General features: G+C 41.4%; 1 protein-coding gene across 1 annotated transcript; it reads left to right on the forward strand.

Annotated features, from left to right (window-relative positions):
• The first annotated feature begins 355 nt into the window (after positions 1–355).
• Positions 356–24,365, forward strand: LOC136444277 (alpha-N-acetylglucosaminidase-like). Its single transcript, XM_066441792.1, has 22 exons — positions 356–431; positions 1,140–1,297; positions 2,552–2,733; positions 3,627–3,774; positions 4,661–4,731; positions 5,153–5,314; positions 6,004–6,066; positions 7,042–7,105; positions 7,600–7,673; positions 13,422–13,496; positions 13,912–13,996; positions 15,754–15,903; positions 16,570–16,715; positions 17,370–17,442; positions 17,726–17,812; positions 17,932–18,017; positions 18,597–18,701; positions 19,111–19,231; positions 19,980–20,042; positions 20,360–20,461; positions 21,473–21,572; positions 23,639–24,365. The coding sequence occupies exons 1-22, from the start codon at positions 356–358 to the stop codon at positions 23,695–23,697; spliced, it is 2,250 nt and encodes a 749-aa protein (XP_066297889.1). The 3' UTR covers positions 23,698–24,365.
• The last annotated feature ends 292 nt before the right edge of the window (positions 24,366–24,657 follow it).

Consider the following 24,657-nt stretch of genomic DNA (forward strand, 5'->3'; position numbering starts at 1 on the left):
GAAACCGAGCACCGAGGCAAGATTCAGTGCTGGAATTCCATCACCGAGGGGGCTTCATCACTGGAATAAAGCCGTTCGTTACTGGATTTCTAGTGATGAACTTTCTTCGGTGCTGGACGTCCAGTGACGACGCCACTTTGTTCACGCGTTCATTACTCGGCGCCCAGTGAGGAACTCGTGACCCGGGTACCTTTGCGCTATTGACAGGATTTTCCTTTCAATAAGAATGTTTGGACTGTCAATATTGATATTAATATTTTCATCACATGTAGCTAGAAAGTTAAAATCTTGAACCTCCTTGCATGTAGTATGCGCTTGATGATGTCCTGTTATTAACATATTTCCTACAGAAATGATGACATGCACTGCGCTCCGATGTTGTGGAGTGATTTTTCTCACCCACCTCTTCTTCAGTCGGACTGTTGCCAAAGGTGAGTCTATTATGTAGTTTTTAGGACCACCTGGCCATTGTGACCACTTTTTTGCGGCCCCTTAGATACAATGTAATTTTCCCCATCGTTACAATCATTAAGAATCCTGTCTATATTGACAACCTGTCCACATAGACCAGAGATTTTATCAGTCCTCTGAGTGTTCTGTACGGGAAGTCTTGACTTTATTGCTAAGGCCCACTTTAGACTTGCCACGCTTATACCGATGCAAACCGGTTTGATACCATTTTGGTTGTCTTTAGACCTACGGGCGGAAGCGCAGTGCGATCGGGTCATAGAACACCAAAGAAGCAGCCACTGGTGGCAGGCCATTGCACTTGAAACATTCGACAACTTTCAATGACAATTGCGCAAACGTTTCAGAATGAGGATTTCTTTTTATATGCTTCCATCGCTACCGAAGGCTTATTAGCATATCATAATCATCACCTCCTAAGCGTCGCCAGAGCCGGTTTCTCTTTACACACAGAGAGGAACCGTCACGGCCCCCCGCTGAAGCGGCGCAGACTGGGGTTGAGATGTGGTCTGGGTCGGTTCCACGAAAAACCGTCCTATGATGCTAATTTCCTCTTTAGACCGGTAACGATAAGCGACACAGGACGGTTAAAGTGACTCAGTTCGGTTAAAGCGTGGCAAGTCTAAAGCGGGCCTAAGTTGAATTTTGGCCTTGTTATTGTCACTTTGCAGAATTCTCAACGTTAGACCACATACGCACTAAGGTCGATGATGGTACCCAACAGCAGACAGTAGAGGATATGATCTTCAGAACGGTTGGGAACAGATTTAGTGAATTCAGTGTCACAGTGGACTCTTCCTTTATGCCTACTGGTAAAGAAGCATTCCAGGTATGTGTCGTTCAATATCCATTGTCCACTTTTGAATTTATCTTTCGGATCTATCTTTCCATGCTGATATATATAGAATACAACACGGGGTATTCCGTATCACCCAAGGTACCAGCCCGACCGCGGGTCGGATCGCCCGACGGCCGTAGACCGGAGGGCGATCCGACCCGCGGGAGGGCTGGGACCGAGGGTGATGCGGAATACAACGTGTTGTATTTCATTTATGTCATACCTTGATCATACCCACCCGAGAAAACACACATTTCAATTCGGTATGCGCTAGAAGTTGAGGGAGTTTTGTGTCCTTGAACAAGAAACGGTAACGACTTTGAGTCTAACCTCCGAATCTGGTATTTGAATTTCCGACGGCGGCGCAACCGGCGCGCTCGAAATGCATTCGAAATATTCCATGGAAGCCTGTGTGATAACACTCCCGAACCCTATGTGATCCGGATAGTTATCACACGGTCCGGAACACCCGTATCAGGCCCAGGTATGACATAAGATTAAGTACTATATGGATGACATCCTTTGGGTCCTCAAAACTGATGCAAGTGTGTGCAAAAAAAGTTGTTATAAAATCTAAGTCAGGAAGGTTGCACAAATGACTAAACACATGGTTTATTGAACAATACTTTCTTTCAATCATTGTTCTTTTACATCCTCTACTTTGACTTTAGAATACTTTGCCAAAATGTAGCACCTGCTTGGCCACCGGGTTTTGAATATTCTGCCCTTATCATGTAGGATTTGGTAGACAGTTACTAGTAATGATCGATTTATAATTTTTCATCAATAAATAGTATTAAGAATAAATTATTTGCAAATTCTTTCCCAAAGGCTAGTTGCAATTGTATCAAGATAGATACAAGGAGATAACTAGAGTTAAGTATTAGTGCTACATATACTTCAGGTTTGCTATCATATTGTTAGTTTAGTGATTATTGGGTCTTTTTATAAATATGAATTGGTAATGAATTTTTGTTTTTATTTGAGTTGAATGTGTGACAGTTGTGTGCCAGTTTGTTATAAATAGAGAGAACGCTAGCGACCCCAAAAAACACCCCTCCCAATGAAATGGTATGGCTACCCTGCGATGTCACAAAATTAAGATGGCGGCCACCACACATGCCAACAGATCCAACAAAGGTTTTGCTACGCAAACCTGTAACTATAGTGATACACTGTACTAGTTGTAGTATTCTTGTGAGTCGTACTCAATGATAACTTCTGAACCAATGTTTTTGTTCAAAGCTGAACACCATAGATGGTAAGATAGTCATCCGCGGTACGACAGGTGTTGCAGCTGCACACGGCTTCAACCATTACCTGAAGTACTATGCCAGGTGCCAGGTGTCCTGGACTGTCCAACAGGTGAACCTGCCAGGTGTCCTGCCACCTGTAAGCCCAGCTGTTACCATAGTTACCAGCAACAGGTGTGTTTTGTAACCAGCTGTCTTGGATACAGTTTATCTAAAGTGCCTGTGACACCAATGCTTCTACGTAGGGATCACATACAAAGACTGCATCCCAAATACTGTAAATGCAGTTAAGTTCGCATGGTTTTTATTTCATGCTAAGGTGAAAATGGAGTGTTCGTAGTGGTTTTAAGTTCGCGGCAGCTCTATAGCCACATACTGCTACAGCATTTGACAAATATGTTTGCGGTGGCTTTAAGTTCGCGATGAAACGGTCGCCGCGAAAACCGCAAACATAAAACCACCACAAACATTTCTGCATTTACAGAAATAGGTAGGCAATACAATCAAGTAAGAAGACCTATTACGCACAGTAAAGAAAAGTGGTATGATCACGTGTCAGTGACTTGCAAAAACATTCAATTTAGAAGCAAATAATATTAACAACATTATAATATCTTGCAATTGTGTAGTCATGCTGATAATGCACTGTTTGCTTCTCAAAGGAATGTTTTGAAATACAGTCTCACTTGTCGAAAATTATGAGAGTGAAGTTATTTGTAACTCCTTTTGCAGGTATCATATTAAGTAGAACATTCGTTCCTCAAGCTAGCCAACATTTTTAAGACCTCTGGAGCTGCATAATTCCCGTTTACAACTTTTTTCAGCCTGTTAACACGACCGGTTTTGCTGTGTCGGCTTCTTCGAGTGTACAGACTAAAAAATCACTCCTTTTTGAGAAGATTCATTCCTCAAGCTAGCCAACATTTTTCACACTGCAGTCGTCCCTCAGTAACACCTTTGGAGCCGCATAGTTCCTGTTTACAAGTTTTATTCAGCCTGTTACCACGACCGGTTTCGCTGTGTCGGCTTCTTCCAGTATACAGACTAAAAAATCACTCCTTTTGCAGGTATCGTTATTACCAGAATGTGTGTACGGTGAGCTACTCGTTTGTGTGGTGGGACTGGCCTCGCTGGGAGAGGCACCTGGACTGGATGGCACTCAGTGGTATCAACCTCCCACTGGCCTTCAATGGACAGGAGGCCATCTGGCAGAGGGTAAGTGAACTGCACCCAAGCTTTAGTAGGATGGCACTCAGTAGTATCAACCTCCCACTGGCCTTTAATGGACAGGAGGCCATCTGGCAGAGGGTAAGTGAACTGCACCCAAGCTTTAGTAGGATGGCACTCAGTAGTATCAACCTCCCACTGGCCTTTAATGGACAGGAGGCCATCTGGCAGAGGGTAAGTGAACTGCACCCAATGGCTCCTCTAATGTGGCCGTTTTTAGTAGGATAGTATAGATATAAATTCTGTACCAAAGAAGAATTGTAACAAAATTTAACTAGAGGTTCCTAGTCACATAAGTGTGAGAAAAACAATTTGGTCAGAGAAAAAAATTCTAAGAAAAGATCAATGCCCTCACTGACTTTTTCTTATTCAAAGTCTTGCACACAAAATAGTTTTCTTTCTGGAAGACAACTTTTCTTCATTTCTTCAACAAAGAAAAAACAAGATTGCCATTTTTTTTAGTGTACATGAATAGACATGTGTGGTTGATGGCTGAATGCTTTGGTTAGTGGACACGGGATCGAGAGGTCATATGTTTGATTCCTGGCATTCCTTGCTGGATGTTGTGTCCTTGGGAAAGGCACTCAACCCACCCAGGTGTAAAATGGGTACCTGACTTTCGTTGGGGAGGTAAAAGGCTGTGGAAGGAGAAAGATGACTTCCACCGTCCAATACCATACTCAAGAGAAAATGGATTAACAACCCACGTAGATACATATGTAGACCATGCAACTGTTTTGATACATTTTACTTTTGTCTTATTCTTTATTAATAATAGTAACAGTGGTTTGTTGAACAGTTATTTTCAATTCTGATAAACTATAATGACATTCAGTGCAGGTTAAGATTTTTTTTCCATTTTTGTCAATGACAGGTGTACCTCAGTCTTGGCTTCACTCAGAAGGATTTAGACGAGCATTTCGGTGGTCCTGCATTCCTAGCATGGTAAGTAAGGGCTATTTCATTCAGCTAACTTTGTAGGGTTGGTCTGGGGTATGTTTTCATCTTCCAAAATTGCTCAGTGATCAGACAACGGTAATATTGCTGCCAAAAATGTCCTTTTAAGCTTGCTTACTCTCCTATATACTGTGTGATGACGACTAAGGCCTTCATTCCACTAGACAATCATTGCAACACTGCAACCTTGCTGTAAAGCAAATTTCATTTGTTTGACCCTTCATTTTATCATGCAAATGTATGACTGAAAAGACAACAAAACAAACAGGCAAAGCATAAAGAGATCTATTTTCTACCTATGAAATTTGTCAAGCAATCTTGTCAAATTTTTGGTCACAGCGAGGTTGCAGCAGGGTCGCTGTCCTAGTGGAAAGTGGGTGTAAGTGACATGCGGGTATCATTTCCCCAGGGCCCGTATGGGGAACATCCGTGGGTGGGGCGGCCCACTGCCCCCGTCCTGGCACCAGAGCCAGCTGGCACTGCAGCACAGGATCCTGACCAGGATGAGGAACTTCGGTATGATACCCGTCCTACCAGGCTTCGCTGGGCACGTTCCTGCAGCTATTAAAAGGTAGGGGTGTTTTGAAAAGATGTCTATGCTTTTTTTATCAACTTAAGGCCACACCAATTCAATTTCTTGGTTAACGGATTTTTATTTTATTTTAGCAAGTCTGGGGTGAAAACTTGCACCTGACCCTGTTCACCCCCTGAAATTGTGTGCACCAAAGTACAAAATTTCCTCTGAGATTCTGTTTTCAAGTTGACGTTCTAATCTAGCATTTAAAAAAAAAATTCTGTTAACCAAGAAATTAAATTAGTGTGACCTAGGGGTGTTTTGAAAAGATTTCAATGCTTTTTTTATCAACTTTATTGGATTCATGATGTAAGAAAATGCATACCACAGATCTAGATCCAAGACCAACTCCAGAATTGAAATAAAAATGGATTAAGATGATGATACTAATAGCTTGTTGTTATAATAAGTATGCATAGTCCTTCTGTAATATTTGTTAAGTATATTTCTTTAACTTATTATTATCAAGTACAGTATGTCTTACACTAGAGAAATACATTTTGGATGATAGTTGTTGATTTCTGACAGAAAGATATAGTTTTGCTTGCGTTCATAATGATTGTTATCATAATTTTTGATGATTGAAAAAACATTGACAAATTCTGTAAAACTGAATTCTTGCAGTTCCGTGATTGGATAATTGGATCAAATCTAATCATCATGATGATGACTTTTTTTCTGTCCAGCCTCTACCCTAAGGCAGCTGTATCCAGACTTCAGTGGGGAAGATTTAAAGACCCATACTGTTGGTAGGAGCACATCATTTTTACTAAATTAAATGTGAAAATATGACTGAACTAAAATGTTTTTCAAATAACAGGTAAACTGCCTTTAGGCATTATAACACACCAGTTTTGTAGAGTAAGTACAAGCTGTGTAAGACCAGACAGTAAGGTTTGATCCACTCACTCCGGGAAGGACCGCTACTCTTTTTGATAAGTGTGGTGGGTTCTTTAACATGCTGTAGGTGTGGCTTTCCTCAAACATGGGACCTGCTTTACGTCCCATCTGAGAGGACGTCCCTAACTGGGGCTAGGTCCTCATTTTCATTGAGTTGAGTGAAGAAATAGGTGTAAAGTGCCTCCCCAAAGGCACTTTGGGGCATGCTAGAGATACGAACCCTGGACCTCTAGATTCCAAGTCAACAACCCTTACATGTACCACAGAACCACCTTGCCACTCACTCTGTGGTGTAAAGTGGCAGATTTATGTTGACTTGTCTGCTTTGTCTTGAAATATGATCGGGAACAACCTTGTTTGCATTAGCCTCCGTTGCAGACTCTGAAGCGGCTTTTTGGGGGGCTAAATAATACACTTTTTGCAGCCACCCCGTAACTATCAGCCATCCTGTAACAGTGACATGGCTGATGGTTACAGGATGGCTGATAGTTACGGGGTGGCTGCAAAAAGTGTATTATTTAGCCCCCCAAAAAGCCGCTTCAGAGTCTGCAACGGAGGCTAGTTTGCATGATGTAACAGTGTTAACTTCACACTTACTGAATAAAGAAGACTCTTTTTACCCAACCAAGAGATTCATTCCACCGACGTTTCGGTGACCATCTGTGACCTTCCGCAAGGCAATTCTGACTGGTTCACATAGCAATGCAGCACAGGTGTTGCTGCTTATACTTAATGATATGCATTCCCAAACGCAAAGTATTTACATATGTACAATCACAGGGGATGACATCACTATTCACACTTGCTACTTCCTCTTTTTCCAGCACGTATTTGCTGGATCCCCAAGATCCGCTGTTTTCTCACATCGGAGGGATGTTTATTTCTGAGGTAAACAAACAAACAAACAAGCAACTGTACTTTTATTTGCTTGTTTAGAATGGTATTGTGTTTGTGCTCCATTTTATTAGCCATCTAGTATGTGAATATCAAATATTACTTTTTTTCAAATATGTGTTACAGTAACATGTACGTAGCATTCTCTTTTGTTTGAACTATAGTTACTACATGTACTTTGTCACAGACTTTTGTAAGTCACATCTAGCATTGTTTAAAACAATCTAATGAGCATGCTGTTATAGCACTAGGTGCATAACCTCCTTGCTTGGTGGCAACGAGTTTCATTCTACGATAGTTACAGCGGAAAATGAGTGTTTGAACACCTCAACTCTAGTAACTTAAGGCATCTGTCTGAGTGTATAATTATTAAGACATGGCAAATGAAAACTTCTAGCTATTCCAGAAATTAGAAGACTAACAAGTTACGTTTCATTCCCCTGTTTCTCAAGTATTTAGTTTACTAACATTGTTATCTTTTTTTTTAGATGATTAAAGAGTTTAATGGTACCAACCACATCTACAACGCAGACACATTTAATGAGATGCGGCCCAAGTCAAGGTGTGAAATCTTTGATCTTCTATATACTGTAAACATTGTAACATTTGCAGTGGTTTCATTTTTGTGGTGACCTCTCTACTAGGAATTCATGATACTCCAAATATGTCTCCCTTGCATGACTACTGTATGACAGAATTATTTCATCCATGAATTTAAAACACCGCAAAAACCTCCTTTTCGCTCGTTTCACAAAATAAAAACACTGAAAAAGTACATGGATTTACTGTAGTCTTGTATAATGTATTATAGGAATAGTATAACCAAGGCGGTCATATAGACAATCTCCTTGGTATAATCAAAACAGCACATATTTAGTAGGGGTCAGTGGAAGCACACGTGTCCGAGGGGTCCATGCCACGGGAGTACTTTCTTCCGTCGGTTTTTGGCGGATATGCTGGATCATTTGGTGTGATGTCGGTTGAGGAATGTTTCTGAAATCGTTGAGCTCCCTTAGGCGGTTGAACTTTGTCCATACACTCAGTTTTGACTGAACTGTGGACGTTTTTCGACCACCGACGTCCTCTTTCGGACCGGCCTCGGCCACACAAGGCCCTCCATCCCACCCGTCTCACGTTGCAGGACCGGCTCGCAGTACCACTCCTGATTCCCCGCTCCTGGCTGCCGAGAACAGTTGTGTTGCGTTCTAGTTTTCTGCTTCCAAGGTTAGTCCTTCTGATCATACGTTCCTGATCGGCTCTTCATCTAAAATAATTGTCCTGGCTTGTTTAGTGTGCCAACACCCCTGCAAAACAATAATAGTGGTATCTCCCGGCTGTCAAGAAAGCGTCCCCTCCCCTGCTTAGCAGGGCGAGGCACGCGGACCGCGACCCCAGCTGTCACAGTCTCGTCTCCTCCCCTTGTTAGCAGGGTCAAGCACGCAGACCAGCGATCGTAACCCCCCGACATCTGGTATACTGTTAAGGCTCTCTAGCTAAACGCCTGCATTGAAGATGCCAACTCTGTCTAAATTTACGAGACAACGAAGTGCTGGAGTTACCTTCATCGAGAAGGAAGATGCCAAATTCAACGATGTGATTGATCTGCTGGCGAAACACGGCGTGAATCCGACAGACATCGAAGGGATCCAGGGAAAACACAGAGGGGCGTGCGAAATTACCTTCAAGTCGCAAGCATGTCTGGCCAAAATCAGTCCAGTGCTTGCGGCTGACCCCACAGTGGATGTTGAGCTTTACGGTAATGGCTTGACCATCGTGACGGCCCTCGGTATACCCGTGGAAATGGACGACAACTTTATCCGTCACCGCCTTACCGAGTTTGGTTCAGTGCAAGACAGCCGACTCCAGACCCATGCGCACCAAGGGTTCCCCAACATCCTGAACGGCACAAGGCAGTACCGGATGAAGATGACCAAGCACATTCCCAACTCCATCCGGATTGGGAGTGAGCTGGTAACCTTCAGATACAACGGACAGCCAAGGATAAGCCACGATGCAGCTGACTGTAACAAGGACATCAGGTGCAACATCTGCAGGCAGGAAGGTCACTCCGCTCGGGCGTGTCAGCTAAGTTTTGCCAACAGGCTGAACATCACGACCAGCTGGGCCAAGGTAAAGCCGAATAGTCAGAATGGCTCTGGATCAGAAAAGGTGTCAAATGGAACAAGTGAAAAAGGATCAGTAAAGGAGACAGCAACCCACGGTGAAACTCCAAGTCCAAGTAAGAAAACTAAAAGCCCCTCGACCCAGGAAGAACCTCGCCCCAAGAAGAAGGAAAATATCACTGAGATGGGAAATACCCAGAAGTCTCAGCCTCCTCCAGCAGAAGGAGACAACGAGCGAACGTCCAATACGGAGGACATGGAGGTTATCCAATCAGCCGACGACCTCCAGTCCGACAAAACGCAGACCAACCTCAAGAAAGTGGGAGAAACGCCTCAGTCTCATCCCCTTCCAGATGAAGAGGACAACGAGTGGATGTCTGATGACACTACAGAGGATACCCCGCCAGTAGAGGGTCCCCAGCTCAATCTGAGCGAGTCGGGTGATCCCAGCGCAGATGACTCCTCAGACGATGAAAACGGGTCCAAACGACCTCTCTCACCCAGCCAGAGCGAGTCCGACGACTCTGAATCTACTGTGTTAAGATGAAATGGAAAGTCGAACGGAAAAAAGGTAAAGAAAGAAGCAGAAAATACGTCGGATGTGACCGCTACCGGGGTCCCTTCCGACAAATCTGGGGTATCTCCCAAGATCCCAGGGAAAAAAGCTGTTCCTTCCTCCTCCCAACGGAAGAAAGGAAAGAAGCTGAAGGGCGCTAAGTAATTGACAAGATGTTCAACTACCCACTGACAATGTTCTGGTTCTCACTCCTTGTCCTCTGTTTTTACGCCATGTCCCTGCGACCTGTAACAGACAATGTAAAAACCCAACCTATGACTCCAACGCCAGGCCATAATTTACCTCCTAATCCCACGTCAGACATGGCGGAACTGTTATTAAACTCAAACTCTCGGTCAAAAAACCTACTGACCATAGTACAACTCAATGCTCGAAGCCTACTACCCAAGATAAATGAACTCAGGTCATGGTCGTCTTCAATGCATTTTACTATCATATGCATAACCGAGACTTGGCTAAGTGACGACATTGCAGACAAAGATGTGGAGCTGGAAGGATACATGTTGTACCGCAGAGACCGAAACAGACACGGAGGTGGTGTCATGATATACATTGTATGTCAGTGATTTCTTGTACTGCGCCAGGCGCAATGATCTAGAAAATGACGCCGTAGAATCCATCTGGTGCGAAATAACAAAAGCCAATAACAAGTTCTTAATCAACTGTTCATACCGTCCGCCATCTTCAGATGACACGTTCTATGGTCTTTTTGAAGATCAAGTGCAGCAAGCCACGAACCAAGCCCAGGCTGTTAAAGTCATATTGGGCGACTTCAACGCGAAGAACAGCAACTGGTTAAGCAGCAACACGACTGACAACCCAGGCCGGCAGCTAGAAAATATATTCCTAAACCATGGACTGGAACAGTTGCTTCATGAACCGACCCGTGGAGGGAACCTGCTTGACCTGATTGCAACCTCCCATCCAGCAATGTGTTACCAGACGGGCACATTGGCTCCTCTTGGTGACTCTGACCACCAATCAACAGTCACCGCACTTAATCTGAAAGTACGCCAGCCCAGCGGAAAACGACTCGTCTGGTCATATGACAAAGCAAATATTGAGGCTCTTCATGAACACATCGAAAACGCACCTTGGGACATTAATTATATCTTTGACTCTATGGACGACATCTGGGATTCATGGTATAACATGTTCATTGCGATCTGCAAACAGCACATCCCCCACAAACTCATTTCGACTACCAGAACAGCAAAGCCATGGATACATTCCAACAAACAAGTCAGAGAAGTAATCCGTCGAAAACACCGTCTCCACTCCAAAGCAAAACGGGTAAATACAGACGTAGCCTGGGCTACCTACAAAAAACAAAGGAACCTTGTGACCTCCCTAACAAGAAGGGCCGAGGCAGCATATATTGAGGACCTTGTCAACGATGTGGAGAGTGGCAACACCAGGCGATTCTTTACGTATGCTAAATCTGCACTGGGCAAGACAACAACGGGTATCCCAGCACTTCAAGTCGGGTCAGTTATATTAGAAACGCCAGATGAAAAGGCCAATGCCCTGAACGATTTCTTCATACAACAGACAGATCTTCCTGCCAGAGACGACCCAACCCCAACATTCCAACCTACCGCCATCCCTGGAACAGTTCTTGACTCACTTCAGCTGTCAGTTGATGAGGTACAACAACAACTATGTGCCCTCAAAATCGGAAAGTCATGTGGTCCCGACAATATCACTCCCAAACTCCTTCGCCTATAGAATAGTAGCAGATCCTATATCAGGACCTCTAACTCAGCTGTACAACAAGTCCCTCCTCCTTGGACAAGTTCCTTCGGGGTGGAAAAAAGCAAACGTTACCCCCATCCACAAAGCCAGAAACCGACACCTAACAAACAACTACAGGCCTATATCCCTACTTAGCATTGTATCAAAGGTTCTAGAAACCCTTGTCAACAAACGTCTAACGGCACATGTCAATCCAATACTGACAGATCACCAAAGCGGATTCAGACCTCTTGACAACACTACGCTACAGCTGGCTCGAATGATAGAGGAATGGACTGAATCCATGGATGACGGAGAGATTGTGGGATGCGTATTCCTTGACCTTCGAAAAGCATTTGACAAGGTCTGGCACGCAGGACTGCTATCCAAACTAAGAGCGTATGGAATCAGTGGATCCATGCACAACTGGTTTTCCAGCTACCTGTCCGAGAGACACCAACGAGTGGTCATCCAGGGAGTGGCATCAGACTGGAAGTCTCCCCTAGCCGGCGTACCACAGGGTTCTGTCCTCGGACCAACGCTTTTCATACTCTATATCAACGACCTTGCCTCTAGCTGTATACAATCCCAACCAAATTTATTCGCCGACGACACTTCACTCTATCCAACATGTAGTTGCATCACTGAACAGAGACCTGAGCTCTGTGTCTACCTGGCTATCTCAATGGAAACTTGAAGCCAACATAGACAAGTGTAAAGCTATGTTCATCACGACACGCGCCATTCCTCGACCGATTCCTCCCGTGACCCTAGGTGGAACCATATTGCAAGTTGTCACCAGCCATAAACACCTCGGCGTTACTCTCACAAATACCCTCTCCTGGTCAAACCATATCGACATCATCTCTACAAAGGCTAGACGATCTTCTGGTTTGCTATGTGCTCTGAGGAAGAAGATACCAAAGGACCTACTCCTTAGACTATACATGACAATCGTAAGGCCAAACCTCGAGTATGCAGACATTGTCTGGTCTGGTCTTACCAAACGCGACCACAGGACTGTGGAATCTGTCCAATACCAGACTACCAGAATCATCAGTGGACACTTCGGGCTACCGTATCCTTCCTACGAAAGTCTCTACACCGAACTCTCACTACCATCACTCCAGTACCGACGCAAGTTTCACACAACTGTGACTCTCTACAGACTCTTGAATGGACGCTGCCCTCCACATCTCCAGAGTTTGCTACCCCAAACACGTGCGCCTGATACCAACTCCCGCTATCCCCTAAGGAACAGTGAGCACCTGACTACTCCAACGTGCAAAACTACCAGATCTCAGAGAACATTCATTAGTCGAGCGATCTCACTCTGGAACTCTCTTCCCAGTAATATCCGCACATCCCTCACTGTCAGCTCCTTCAAAAACAAACTCTGTACATCACTCGGCAACAAATACTCTGTAAATAATTGACTGACCTCCCACAAGTATTAGATGACATGTTGTATAATCTGCTAACCTAGTATGTAATATAATCCTAAGTTTTGGCTTGACATTGTTAAGGATTTATATATAGCTTAGTCTTGTGCATTTTTTTTCCATATGCGCTTCAGTCTTGTGATGGTTTTTGTTAATTTTGTTTCTTCGATGTAATTTTACTTTGTGTTCTGTGTCCGCCGCTATGTGTGTGTTTGACGCATGCGCACTTTGTGAAAGTTTGTATTGAACTTTGAATATACTGTTCCCAGGGCTAACCCTTTGTAATAGCCTTCGGCTAGTTGGGTAGTCCTGGCTGTACTTTCCTACAGTCAAATAAAATCAAATCAAAATCAAATCAAACATAGAAAGAAAACTTGCAATATGAAGATTTCCACAAGGGGGCTTTGCTGACTGGTGTGTCTGTTGTGTTGCAGTGACCCAAGCTACCTCACCAAGTCTGGAGCTGCAGTTTTTGCTGGGATGTTAGCAGGAGATCCTCAAGCCATATGGTAATCACCGCTGATATCATATTCATTCTTCTTCTCTTTCTGATACTTTTGTGTAGTTTTGTTCAAGGGATGCTCTTAAACGTTTCTATCTGATCAAAGATGCCTTGGTTGACCCAGTGTAATGAATTTTCTCATTTTCGATAGATACAAATTCAAAAATTCAAAAATTCAAAAATTCAAAAATTCAAAAATTCAAAAATTCAAAAATTCAAAAATTCAAAAATTCAAAAATTCAAAAATTCAAAAATTCAAAAATTCAAAAATTCAAATACAATGATGCATAAAAATCGCACATGTGATACTGTAACTATAATGTATAATAACAAAATGTGAGGATTCAGTAAAAAGTTTGTGTTCTATGCTGTCCTTCTTTTTTTGCCACTTGTTGACCAGAAGCTTATTTCTCCCCCCATAGGCTGATGCAGGGCTGGCTGTTTGTTAGTGACAGAGATTTCTGGCAGCCTGCGCAGACAAAGGCTCTACTGCAGTCTGTTCCACAGGTATAGCAGTTCTGCATTAGGCCACACCAATTCAATTTCTTGGTTAACAGATTTTTTTCTTCTAATTTTAGCATCATTTATAAACAGAAGGCTGGGGTGAAAACTTGCACCTGACCCTGTTCACTCCCTGAAATTGTGTGCACCAAAGTACAAACTTTCCTCTGAGATTCTGTTTTCATGTTGATTTTCCGATCTAGCATTTTTAACAAAAATTCCGTTAACCAAGAAATCAAAATGGTGTGGCCTTATTGGGTGATAAAAGTATTCAAAGTGATCCACAGAAGCTACAGTTCTTGTCTTAACAGTGCTTGTCTTAAAATAGTTTCTGATTGAGAAATGCTGTAAAGCACAGAAAATTATTCTCTTGTTTTTTTAGTTTTTTTTTTTATTGGTCAGAAATTACCCGCAATGGCAGCCTTTCTAGCGCTGAATTGATGCAGGGTTTACAGGTTTCACATAATATACAACATATACATACCGGATCGGATGATGATCTTATCCACACTTGCATTGTGTGGAATTGTCGCAAGGGTCTGGGCGGCAGCCATTCGGCGCCACCAGGTGACCTCAATACGACCTTCCCCAACCGAAGTCAGGTACCCATTTACACCTGGGTGGAGTGAGGGAAATCGTGTAAAGTGCCTTTCCCAAGGGTACAAGATCGGTGACATGACAGGATTCGAACTCGGGACCTCTTGGTTCTGAGCCGAACGCTCTGTCGTTGCGCCACACGACCCCACGTCTTAATACAATGCTAAACTTTATGCCAACACTAAGGTATTCACAGTATTCCAGGCACGTTTGACCAATTGCTAACGTCACGTATCCGTAATGACAGGTGTCAATAAAATCACATGTCTGTAACTCTCGCGAGTTTACGTTCGGCAGTGATTGGTCATTATTGATCCTGAACAAGGCGACAGTGGTCGTCGAAAATTCGATCCGTGAATACCTTAGTGTTGGAAGAAAATTTAGCATAATATATTATGATTATTACCAAGTTGAACACAGATAAGCTTTCATTAAAATCATTCTCTGTCACAATGACTACAATGCAAGTACAGAACATCATTTTCCATCACCATAACTTAAAGTACCATATATGAACCCATAGGACATCATTTTGTGTCACCATGACTATAATTATGCAGGTACACCAACATTATTCTGTGTCACTATAACTACATACACTGTAGCAAGGAACTTTGTTCTTTTTCACTATGACAATAATACAAGTGCAAAACATCCTATTAACTAGTAAGATGGAATATAATGTTCTGTAGCCTGACGAATCGCACTCCTAGTGGCCAGCCGGTCCTGTAACCGCCATCCCCCAGAGCGTGTGTAAATACAGGTTAAATGTTCTGTACTTATGTTGATATCTAGGCCCCTTGTGGAGCTTATTTCTCTTGTTGTCCCATGTGCTCCCCAGGGTAAGATGGTTGTACTGGACCTGTTGTTGAACTACTGTTCTATGTGTTCCCATGTGTTCCCCAGGGTAAGATGGTTGTACTGGACCTGTTGTTGAACTACTGTTCTATGTGTTCCCATGTGTTCCCCAGGGTAAGATGGTTGTACTGGACCTGTTGTTGAACTACTGTTCTATGTGTTCCCATGTGTTCCCCAGGGTAAGATGGTTGTACTGGACCTGTTGTTGAACTACTGTTCTATGTGTTCCCATGTGTTCCCCAGGGTAAGATGGTTGTACTGGACCTGTTGTTGAGCTACTGTTCTATGTGTTCCCATGTGTTCCCCAGGGTAAGATGATTGTCCTGGACCTGTTTGGTGAGGTCCAGCCTGTGTACAACACCACCGACTCCTTCTATGGACAACCCTTCATCTGGTGCATGCTGCATAACTTTGGGGGGAACCTGGGCATGTATGGCACCATCCACACTGTCAACCAGGCAAGCAGTTACAGTCCTTAGGCCACACCAATTTAATTTCTTGCTTAACAGAATTTTAAGAAAAATGCTAGATTGGAAAATCAACATGAAAACACAATCTCCGAGGAATGTTTTTACTTTGGTGCACACAGTTTCAGGGTGTGAACAGGGTCAGGTGCAAGTTTTCACCCCAGCCTTCTGTTTTAGTGATGCCCTCGTGCTAAGATTTAAAAAAAAGATCCGTTAATCACCAAGAAATTAAATTGGTATGGCCTTTAAAGAAAAAAAATCTTGAGATTTTATCAAAGCGATTCAAAAATTTCCTAAAAAATCCTGAGATGTTTTGGAAAAGTCTTGATCAGACATATTTCTGAAAAAAGGCATCAAAACACTGTGTTTATCAATGTACAGATTTCCAAGTCACAATATGTTTATAGTACATGTTAATTTTTTAGTTCAATATCATTTGTTAAAATCCAAGAACTGACAAATTGAATTGGTACAGCTTTAGATAGACTTTCTCTGAATGATATAAGATTGTATGTAACTTAACAGTTGCTTGTACCCATAACTACAACTTTTCCAATGTACAAATTGAATTTGGAAGAAAATCAAATTTAACTTTTGGGATAAACAATGCAAGTAGCACCACCATAACTTAACAAGACATGTTTTTCTTTACCCCAGGGCTCGTTTCTCGCAAGGACGTATCTGGGCAGTACGATGGTTGGAACAGGTCTGACACCGGAAGGCATCGACCAGAACTACGTCATGTATGAACTGATGAACGAAGTGGCATGGATGCCGCAGCCTGTACAAATCATGGATAATTGGTAAGAGGGTGGTAACATCAACTCTCATATTTCCATTGGGTACCCTAAGACCATTGCATTATGCTTAAGAATATTGGTGTTATGGAGGCCTTCTCAAGCCTGCCTTGAACGCCTGGATATCTGAAGTATGCATACCTCGGGGATTACTAAATGCTGTTTAGTAAATCTCTGTAGATTTACTATTTTATAGGAATTCCTTGTGGAATTAGGAGAGTTGACATGAGCTACTTTGCACAGGATTAAAATTCTTTTCAAGCAGAATCATTCAAAACTGTGCATTGTTGGAATATCTCCTATTGTTGAAATCATGATCATATGACATGAAGTTTTTGAATAGTGAGTAAAAGGGAAGCCATGTATTGATGAACTGTATTGTACTATGTACTACTACTACTACTACAGTCGACTACTACTACTACTGTACTATGAGATCAGTATGATTATTTTTAGCCTTCAGTCTTCTAGCATACTGATGTAACAAGTTGATGCACAGGGACTTGTAATGTATTAATAGTTAACATTATCACCGTGACAAATATTATGACTTTCATATATTTTCATGTTAAGTACCTCAGTAGCATAAGTTATGTCTAAAAGCTACCATCCATTCAAGAGAATAGAAAAAATTCTTAACTTTGCTTGCCTTTGTTTCAGGGCGTCTGACTATGCATGGTCCCGGTATGGGGTGAAGAACTCCAATGCTTCGTTGGGGTGGCAGATCCTCCTGGTGTGTTATCACTATGATTCAGTGTTGAAAATGCTTTGAATTTGTATTAGATTATAGTTAGGTAGTATTTTTCACAGAAAAGTATTATGGGATATTTCATAACATTGTCATGCAACGTTACATACAAGAAAGTTGTTATAAAATATGTCAACGAATATATTTCTGACATTGCAAAAGAAATTTCACAGTTGATTGATTTATCTTATGAGGATGTCTATCGTTCATTGTCATATTTTATTACACAGAATGTACATAGAGCCTGCCTAATTTTGTATGTCCACAGAGGAGTGTGTACGACTGTGAAAAGGGGTTCAAAGACCACTGTGACTCTGTTATTGTGAAACGTCCTCAACTCCACAAAACTCAAAGGGTGAGTGGCTCACTAAATAAAAAACCCAATAATAATGTCATAATTCTGCTGTAGTTGGTTGGTTATCAAGTGTCATGTTATATTCATCATGTCGAGGATTGATTATTTTCCTTCCACAGTCCTGGTACAAACCAGAAGATGTATTTTCAGCATGGGACCACTTTGTCAGCGCTTCAAATGATCTTGGGCTGCTGGATTCATTCAGGTCAGTTACAAATCATAACATGCCTTTTGCTCGATTCGATAATTGAACTTTTCCCCAACATGGACTTACCATTCATAATTTTTATTGCATGAAGTACAGACAACCCTGGATTTAGCAACCACTCAAGGGACTGCGTGAGGAAAAATGGTTGCTGGTGTTGCTCAGGACAGGGTGGGATGAACTATGCAAAAATGGATGGGACTGTTTTGATGTGACTTGTGACTGGAGGTGGTTGACTGTAATTATAGCTAAATCTGTCCAGATATGCAGATTGTACTGTTCAGTACAGACCTGGTGTGTTACAGTTACACCATTATGTGGTTTACTGAGTCTGCAGTACAAACAGACAGACAGACAGACAGACAGACAGACAGACAGACAGGCAGACAGGCAGAGTATGCAGTACAAAAAAACAAACAAACAAAGTATGCAGTACAAAAAAAAAAACAGACAGACAGACAAACAAACAGACAAACAAGCAAAGTCAGCAGGGATAAATTTAAGGTTATGTCATCTAAGCTTGAAGTTTGGTTATTTTAAATGGTGTTGATTACATTCTCATAATGTTGTATTTCACAGATATGATCTTGTGGATATCACTCGGCAAGCCTTGCAAGAATGGGCCTATATTAACTATCAAGACCTTATGGAGACTTATAAGACTGGAGACCTCAACAAATTCAGGTAACATATAATTCATCCACAGATATGTCCTGTTTTGTTATTTATATTGGTATTAAATCATATGTAATCTAGGATATAGATTTAGAAAATTGCCAAATCGTACAAAATGTAACTTTGATGTTATAGAACATTTGGTATCAAATAAAGGTCTCAGCAATGTCTGTTTTAGAATGACAGCCTTTTCAAGCACATCTGCAGAATGTTTAAGGTCATGTTCACTGCTTAAGGCTAATATCTCTTATATAGGTTTATAAAGTTGTGTCCAAAGAGATATCTGATACAACGTTGACCAAAGAGGATGAAATAGAAACGGCAGCTAGAAAAGGTTTCAATAGCAATTAAATAGCCAATTACCATATGTGGATTTCGTTTTAAATGCTTCATTGTCCCTTTTCATGTCTTACCTTAGGGTTTCAGCTGGAGTATTTCAGCAGACACTCACAGACATGGACAGGATTCTGGCGACCCACCAGAACTTTCTTTTGGGTCGTTGGATTAAAGATGCAAAATCATTGGCCACAAACAATCAGGTGACTTGGTCCAGAATCAAGCTATATGTCTCATCCTTGGTCATACTGTAATTCTTGTTTCTTTCACAGTAATTTTAAGTTCACTGTTTTCCCGGTCACCTCTGTACCATGAGCTTACATCACTGTGAAAAAACCTGTTTTTATTATTTGTGATTCCTTCACACATCTGTTTTGTAAATCACTTGCCGTCACTGTGAAGTTAAAGTTCAGTGAAAATGTCCATTTTCCTTACACCATGAAATTTTGCTACCGTGAAGGTAAGACCATACCAATTTAATGTTGTTGCTTCTCGGATTTTTTCAGAAAGAAATTTGAGCGACAGGGTGGAAAAAAAATAAATATAAAATTTTTGGCACATGGTCTGGGTTGAAGGGTTATAAGAATAAGAGGCTTATTCAAATTTCAGTCTTGTATGGCTCATTTTATGCAATGTACCCCTTTCTTTGATATAAGTACATGTACTATAATTTTAGTAACAAAATTACCTTTTGCCATGTAATATATGGATAGATATTGAGAAATAGTTTTAATAAATGAAAAAATTATAACTTAATAATATGATCAATATGACCACACTTTTTAGGTGTGTGCAGGCCTTTATAAACTATTTTAGTGGCTATTGAGTTTTACAACTGAACAAATAGCATCAAATTAAATTAGCGTGGCCTAAAGTGAATTACAGTATGTCATTTTAATTCACTTGCAACTGAACTTGAAGATACTGTTGTTCTATCTGATCTCTACACAGGAAAGGTCACTTTATGAGTTTAATGCCAGGAACCAGGTTACTCTTTGGGGTCCAAATGGAGAGGTATGTAAAATTTTAGTGTCTTTGATATTGAGGTTTCTGTTTGATGTGCTATTGTTGAAAGTTATTAGCTTTATTAATTTCAATGTTTAATTAGGACTTTCAATGTGTGAGTTGATGCTTGCAGTATTTCTGAATTTCTTTTTATTTCGATTCAAACCTCTGCATAAATCATAAGGATTATACACTGGGGGAAAATTATTAGTGGAGGCTGTACTTTCATACCAGTAGAGTTTTCTTCCATATATACGATAGTACTCACGAACAACAAGTGTTAATGAAACTACTATTGAGCCTAGCAAGTGTGATTTTTGTTTTAGATTGTAGACTATGCCAACAAACAGTGGTCTGGACTGGTCGCTGACTACTATTCTGAGCGGTGGGCTCTCATGATTTCAGCTTTGACAACAGCCTTGATGGAGGTAAGATGTTAGTACAGTCAGCAATGCCACCTAGTGGTTTTCATGTACATTGCACTTACTAATGATTTTTCTTGCTAAAGGATTTATATTGGACATGTTTATATGAACATTTGGTATGGTCAACACTGCCATCTAGTGGTTTTGATGTACATTGCACTCACTAAGGATTTATCAAAAAATTTTTTATTCACATCAACTTTTGTATAGCATTAGCAACTAGACTGCCAGTGGTGTACAGAACACTGTAAGTGTGCGCTGAGGAAAGAAATGTGAATTTCTGTCTATCTCTAATGGTAACTATAGCCTCTGGATGTTTTCGCCCGAGCGTCGACCGTATTTTTCAATGAAAATCTCGGCCGACATCCGTCGGACACTGAAAACTAAAAATCCCCCATGAGATGGTGCCATCTCTTGGACATGGACGAAGTCAGAATCGACTAACCTTGTAAAAGGCCAATATTTGGATCAAATTTGATTTCTAAAAATTGCCCAAAGCCCGCGTCATTGACAGGACGTCAGCTGTAATTCGGCCGAAAATGCTCATTTGAAACTCGCCAACACGTCGGCCGAGCTGAATTTATTATTTGTGACGGGGGCTTTTGGAACAAGGCCGTTAAGGAGGGCTGGTGCCTCTCTGTAGTACATTCTTGTATTGAACATATGAACAAACAATACATACACATTGTATCCATGGGCACACAAATAATCTACCAAGGCGTCTGCCTGACTATAATTGTGCTCATTACAATCAGAGGCTCACCTAACTGACAAGCAGTGCCTGACAGCGAGGGATTGCGCAACACCCCCTCCCAAGGATGAAATGATGAAATGTTACAAGTATCCTGGAGGCCTGCCCGCCTTAGCCCGAGACCTCAACTCCTCCCCTACGTTGCCCCTGAAGGGGCTATTTGGGGGTACTAGCAATGTAGATGTAGATGTATAAAAGTTACTGAAACATGTTTTTTTTTAGAGAAATATCAATGGAAATCTCTTCATATTCCAAATCTGCAGGGAAAGAAGTTTAACCACACAGCTTTCCAGCAGGATGTCTTTCAACAAGTAGAGAAGCCCTTCACACTGGCAAACAAAACATACCCTTACTATCCAACAGGTCAGTATAGCATGAACCATTTTATTTCAGACACACATGATCATCATACTTTTGCAAACAAAACATATCCTTACTATCAAACAGGTAAGTTCGCCATGAACCGTTTTATTTTAGACACAATGGACACAATGTCTCCCGTGTATGGTGATCATCATACTTTTTATTTATTCATCTATTTATTGGTTCAGCATGTACATGCCAGGGTTGCCCAACTAGCCGAAGGCTATTACTAAGGGCGAACCCATGTGCGGTCATAGGACTGTAGGTTTTGAACCACTCACACCGGGAATACTCTTTTCAATAAGTGTGGTGGGTTCTTTAACATGCTCAAGGTGTGGCTCTCCTCAAACACGGGACCTCCATTTAACATCCTATCTGAGGGACGTCCCTAACCGAAGCTAGGTACTCATTTACACCTGAGTGAAGTGAGGAAAGTTGGGTAGAGTGCCTTTCCCTAGGGCACAACATCGGGGCATATCGGTGGTTTCGAACCCAGTTGTGAGCGAAACACCCTACCGATTGCGCCACACGATGCCACAAGCTACACATTCAGTATAATTCATGCCATTCATTGATGTAGACCATTCTAAGGACCTTCACCTTTTTCCTTAGGCTTATACATGTACATGTGCATGTCTATACATCAGGCTGGAGATTGCAATCTAGCAGAATGGCTGATTTCACTTGCACAGAGGCTGATTGGAGTCTCTGTGGACAGAGTCTCTGATCAGGATGCTATAGTACATGTATGTGTTAGGATGGTCTCTCATTACGAAATCCTAAATTTCAAGTCAAACCATTAAAGGCACCCAGAGCATTTTATGAGGCTTGAAAACTGGAAATATTCTAGTTGCTGTAATATTGATGAAATTGACTTTTAATGCCACTGTCTACCACATTTGCGTGTGGATTTCTTATCAAAATTTTTCAAAAGCGGCACAAAAATAAGGTACATGGTGATCTTTTAGTTTCATGCGCCTAGTGTAAATAGAACGCATTACCATAGCCCCGCCCACATCCGTCAAAATGTAGAAATGCAAAATTAAAAAATAAAAATGCAAATATGTGACGCACATGCAGTCACTCTCTCAATGGTCGAACCGCTAATTGTGATGGACAGTCACGATCAGTCTATTAGGGCTTGGATTTTCTATCAGTTCTCACCACACAACGACATTTTATCTTTGCTCCTTTAATGTTGATGTATAAAACTTAAGGTAAAGTGTTATTGAAACTTACTGTGTGTAGGAATGACTAGGAATTGGAGTTCTTTTATTCAAGTTTCAAGCCTCATAAAATGCTCTGGATGCCTTTAAATTTTTTAATCAAAACTGACATGAATCAAAGTTGAAAAGTTTTGAAGTTATCAAATAGAATTAAATTTACAGTCTCTGATTTGGATCTCTACAGAATCGCTGATTCTGGCAGATTGCAATCTCTGTTCTGACATATATATGTGACAGTATACATTCCCAGAATGAAATATGTAACAGTGTGCATTTGCCAAGTGCAAAAGCCCTCAGTTGGGATGTTTACAAGTGAGTTTTATTACACCCAGAAGCCACTTTTTCCGCTCCATACACTTGGCAATGTTCATCCATTAAGACTTAAGTTCCACCCTATGGCCATTTTCGGCACCCCAGCCTCTGTGCTGACAGGATGATTGATTTGTGCAATTGGATTAATGGAGGTTTCAGTGTACCTCAAGGATACATTAGCGGCCCCCCATTGGCGCTGACCCTTGAACTCTTAAGGTCATTAACCTTTTATGGTGGCCCCTTCTCTTGATGCTGCCACACTGCAGTAAATTTTGAGATGAAGTTGAAATAAATTCAATTGAGAGAATATTCGGCGACTGCAAATCTTTCCAATTTAGTGTATTTTTGTTTGATTCCAATCCTAATTATGATCAGTACATGCAAAACCAAATCCCAGGATATGTTAAAAAACAAATCATGATGTGACATGTTATTTATGAATGTGATAAAAGCTGATTGCTAGCTATTCCTACTCCTAGTACAATGTACTAGTACCCTTTATAATCTATCTGTCCTCACTTCTCATAGGCGACACCGTGCAGGTTGCAAAGAAACTGCACCAACAGTACAGACGAAGAACTTGGTGAGTGAGTACGCTGATGCTGCCCACCATTGTTCAATTCGGTTCAGCTCGGTTTATTGAACTTTGTGATGTTTTAGCCATGGGAAATAATGCCTTTCCCTCAGTAAATGAACTTTATGATATCTGCTGGCAGATTATGATGTTGAACTTTACTGTTGATATTTGTATATGTAGCCTAATATCAAGGCTATTGCCATATCCACTCTGAAAATATTAATGATGAAGTCTAAGACGTATATTAGTTGCAAGCAGACAGCAATAGAGGGATCCACTTAGATGCTAGCTGACCGAGAGTGGGCGATGACTTCACTTGACTTAATATATGATGAGTGCCACTCTTCCTCTGCTACTCGAACCACCATGGCAGTCCAGAAGTTTTGATCGTACGTTAAGAACAATTTAAAAGTTTCATTTTTGGGATGAAAAGAAAGAAAATACCACTTAAAGGCAACCAAAGCAATTTTAGGGCCCAAAAATCCGATTTTGAAAGTCAATTTATTTAGTCATTTCTATACATGATTAGTTGAAACAACACTATCACAATTTATAGTGAAGTACGTCATGCAAAAATACATCATTGTGATGTGAGGGGATCATCATACGGCACATTTTTGCGTGGTTTTAAAATGCTCTAAGTATGAAGTTATTACGCAATATTTTTTTCTTAATGGGGTTAGATTTCAGCATTTCTTTTATTTCCATATTTTAGGCCCTACTATTGCTTTGGTTGCCTTTAAGGAGTAAATAATGATGAAGGTAAAAAAGCAAGGAGGGTGACTTTTATAAGGAGAGACATGCTTTGCATAACTTTTCAAGATGTCTCTGAGATTAGTTGAAGAATACCTCCATTACAAATGATGGGTGGAGGACTACAAAGGATATTGAATAGCAAAGTTCTTTTATTCACAACCATGAATTTACATGAGCCAACGTTTCGACGACTGTCTGTCATCTTCATCAGGGC

The sequence above is a fragment of the Branchiostoma lanceolatum genome, chromosome 11 (assembly GCF_035083965.1).
Source record: "Branchiostoma lanceolatum isolate klBraLanc5 chromosome 11, klBraLanc5.hap2, whole genome shotgun sequence".
Classification (NCBI taxonomy): domain Eukaryota; kingdom Metazoa; phylum Chordata; class Leptocardii; order Amphioxiformes; family Branchiostomatidae; genus Branchiostoma; species Branchiostoma lanceolatum.

What these genes read in the sequence shown, in the direction of transcription:
- LOC136444277 (XM_066441792.1), top strand. Translation starts at nt 356, where the DNA reads ATGACATGCACTGCGCTCCGATGTTGTGGAGTGATTTTTCTCACCCAC. An exon ending in GGAGACCTCAACAAATTCAG is followed by an intron (nt 18,702 to 19,110) that starts GTAACATATAAT and finishes GTCTTACCTTAG; the next exon opens with GGTTTCAGCTGGAGTATTTC. An exon ending in TTTGGGGTCCAAATGGAGAG is followed by an intron (nt 20,043 to 20,359) that starts GTATGTAAAATT and finishes TTTTTGTTTTAG; the next exon opens with ATTGTAGACTATGCCAACAA.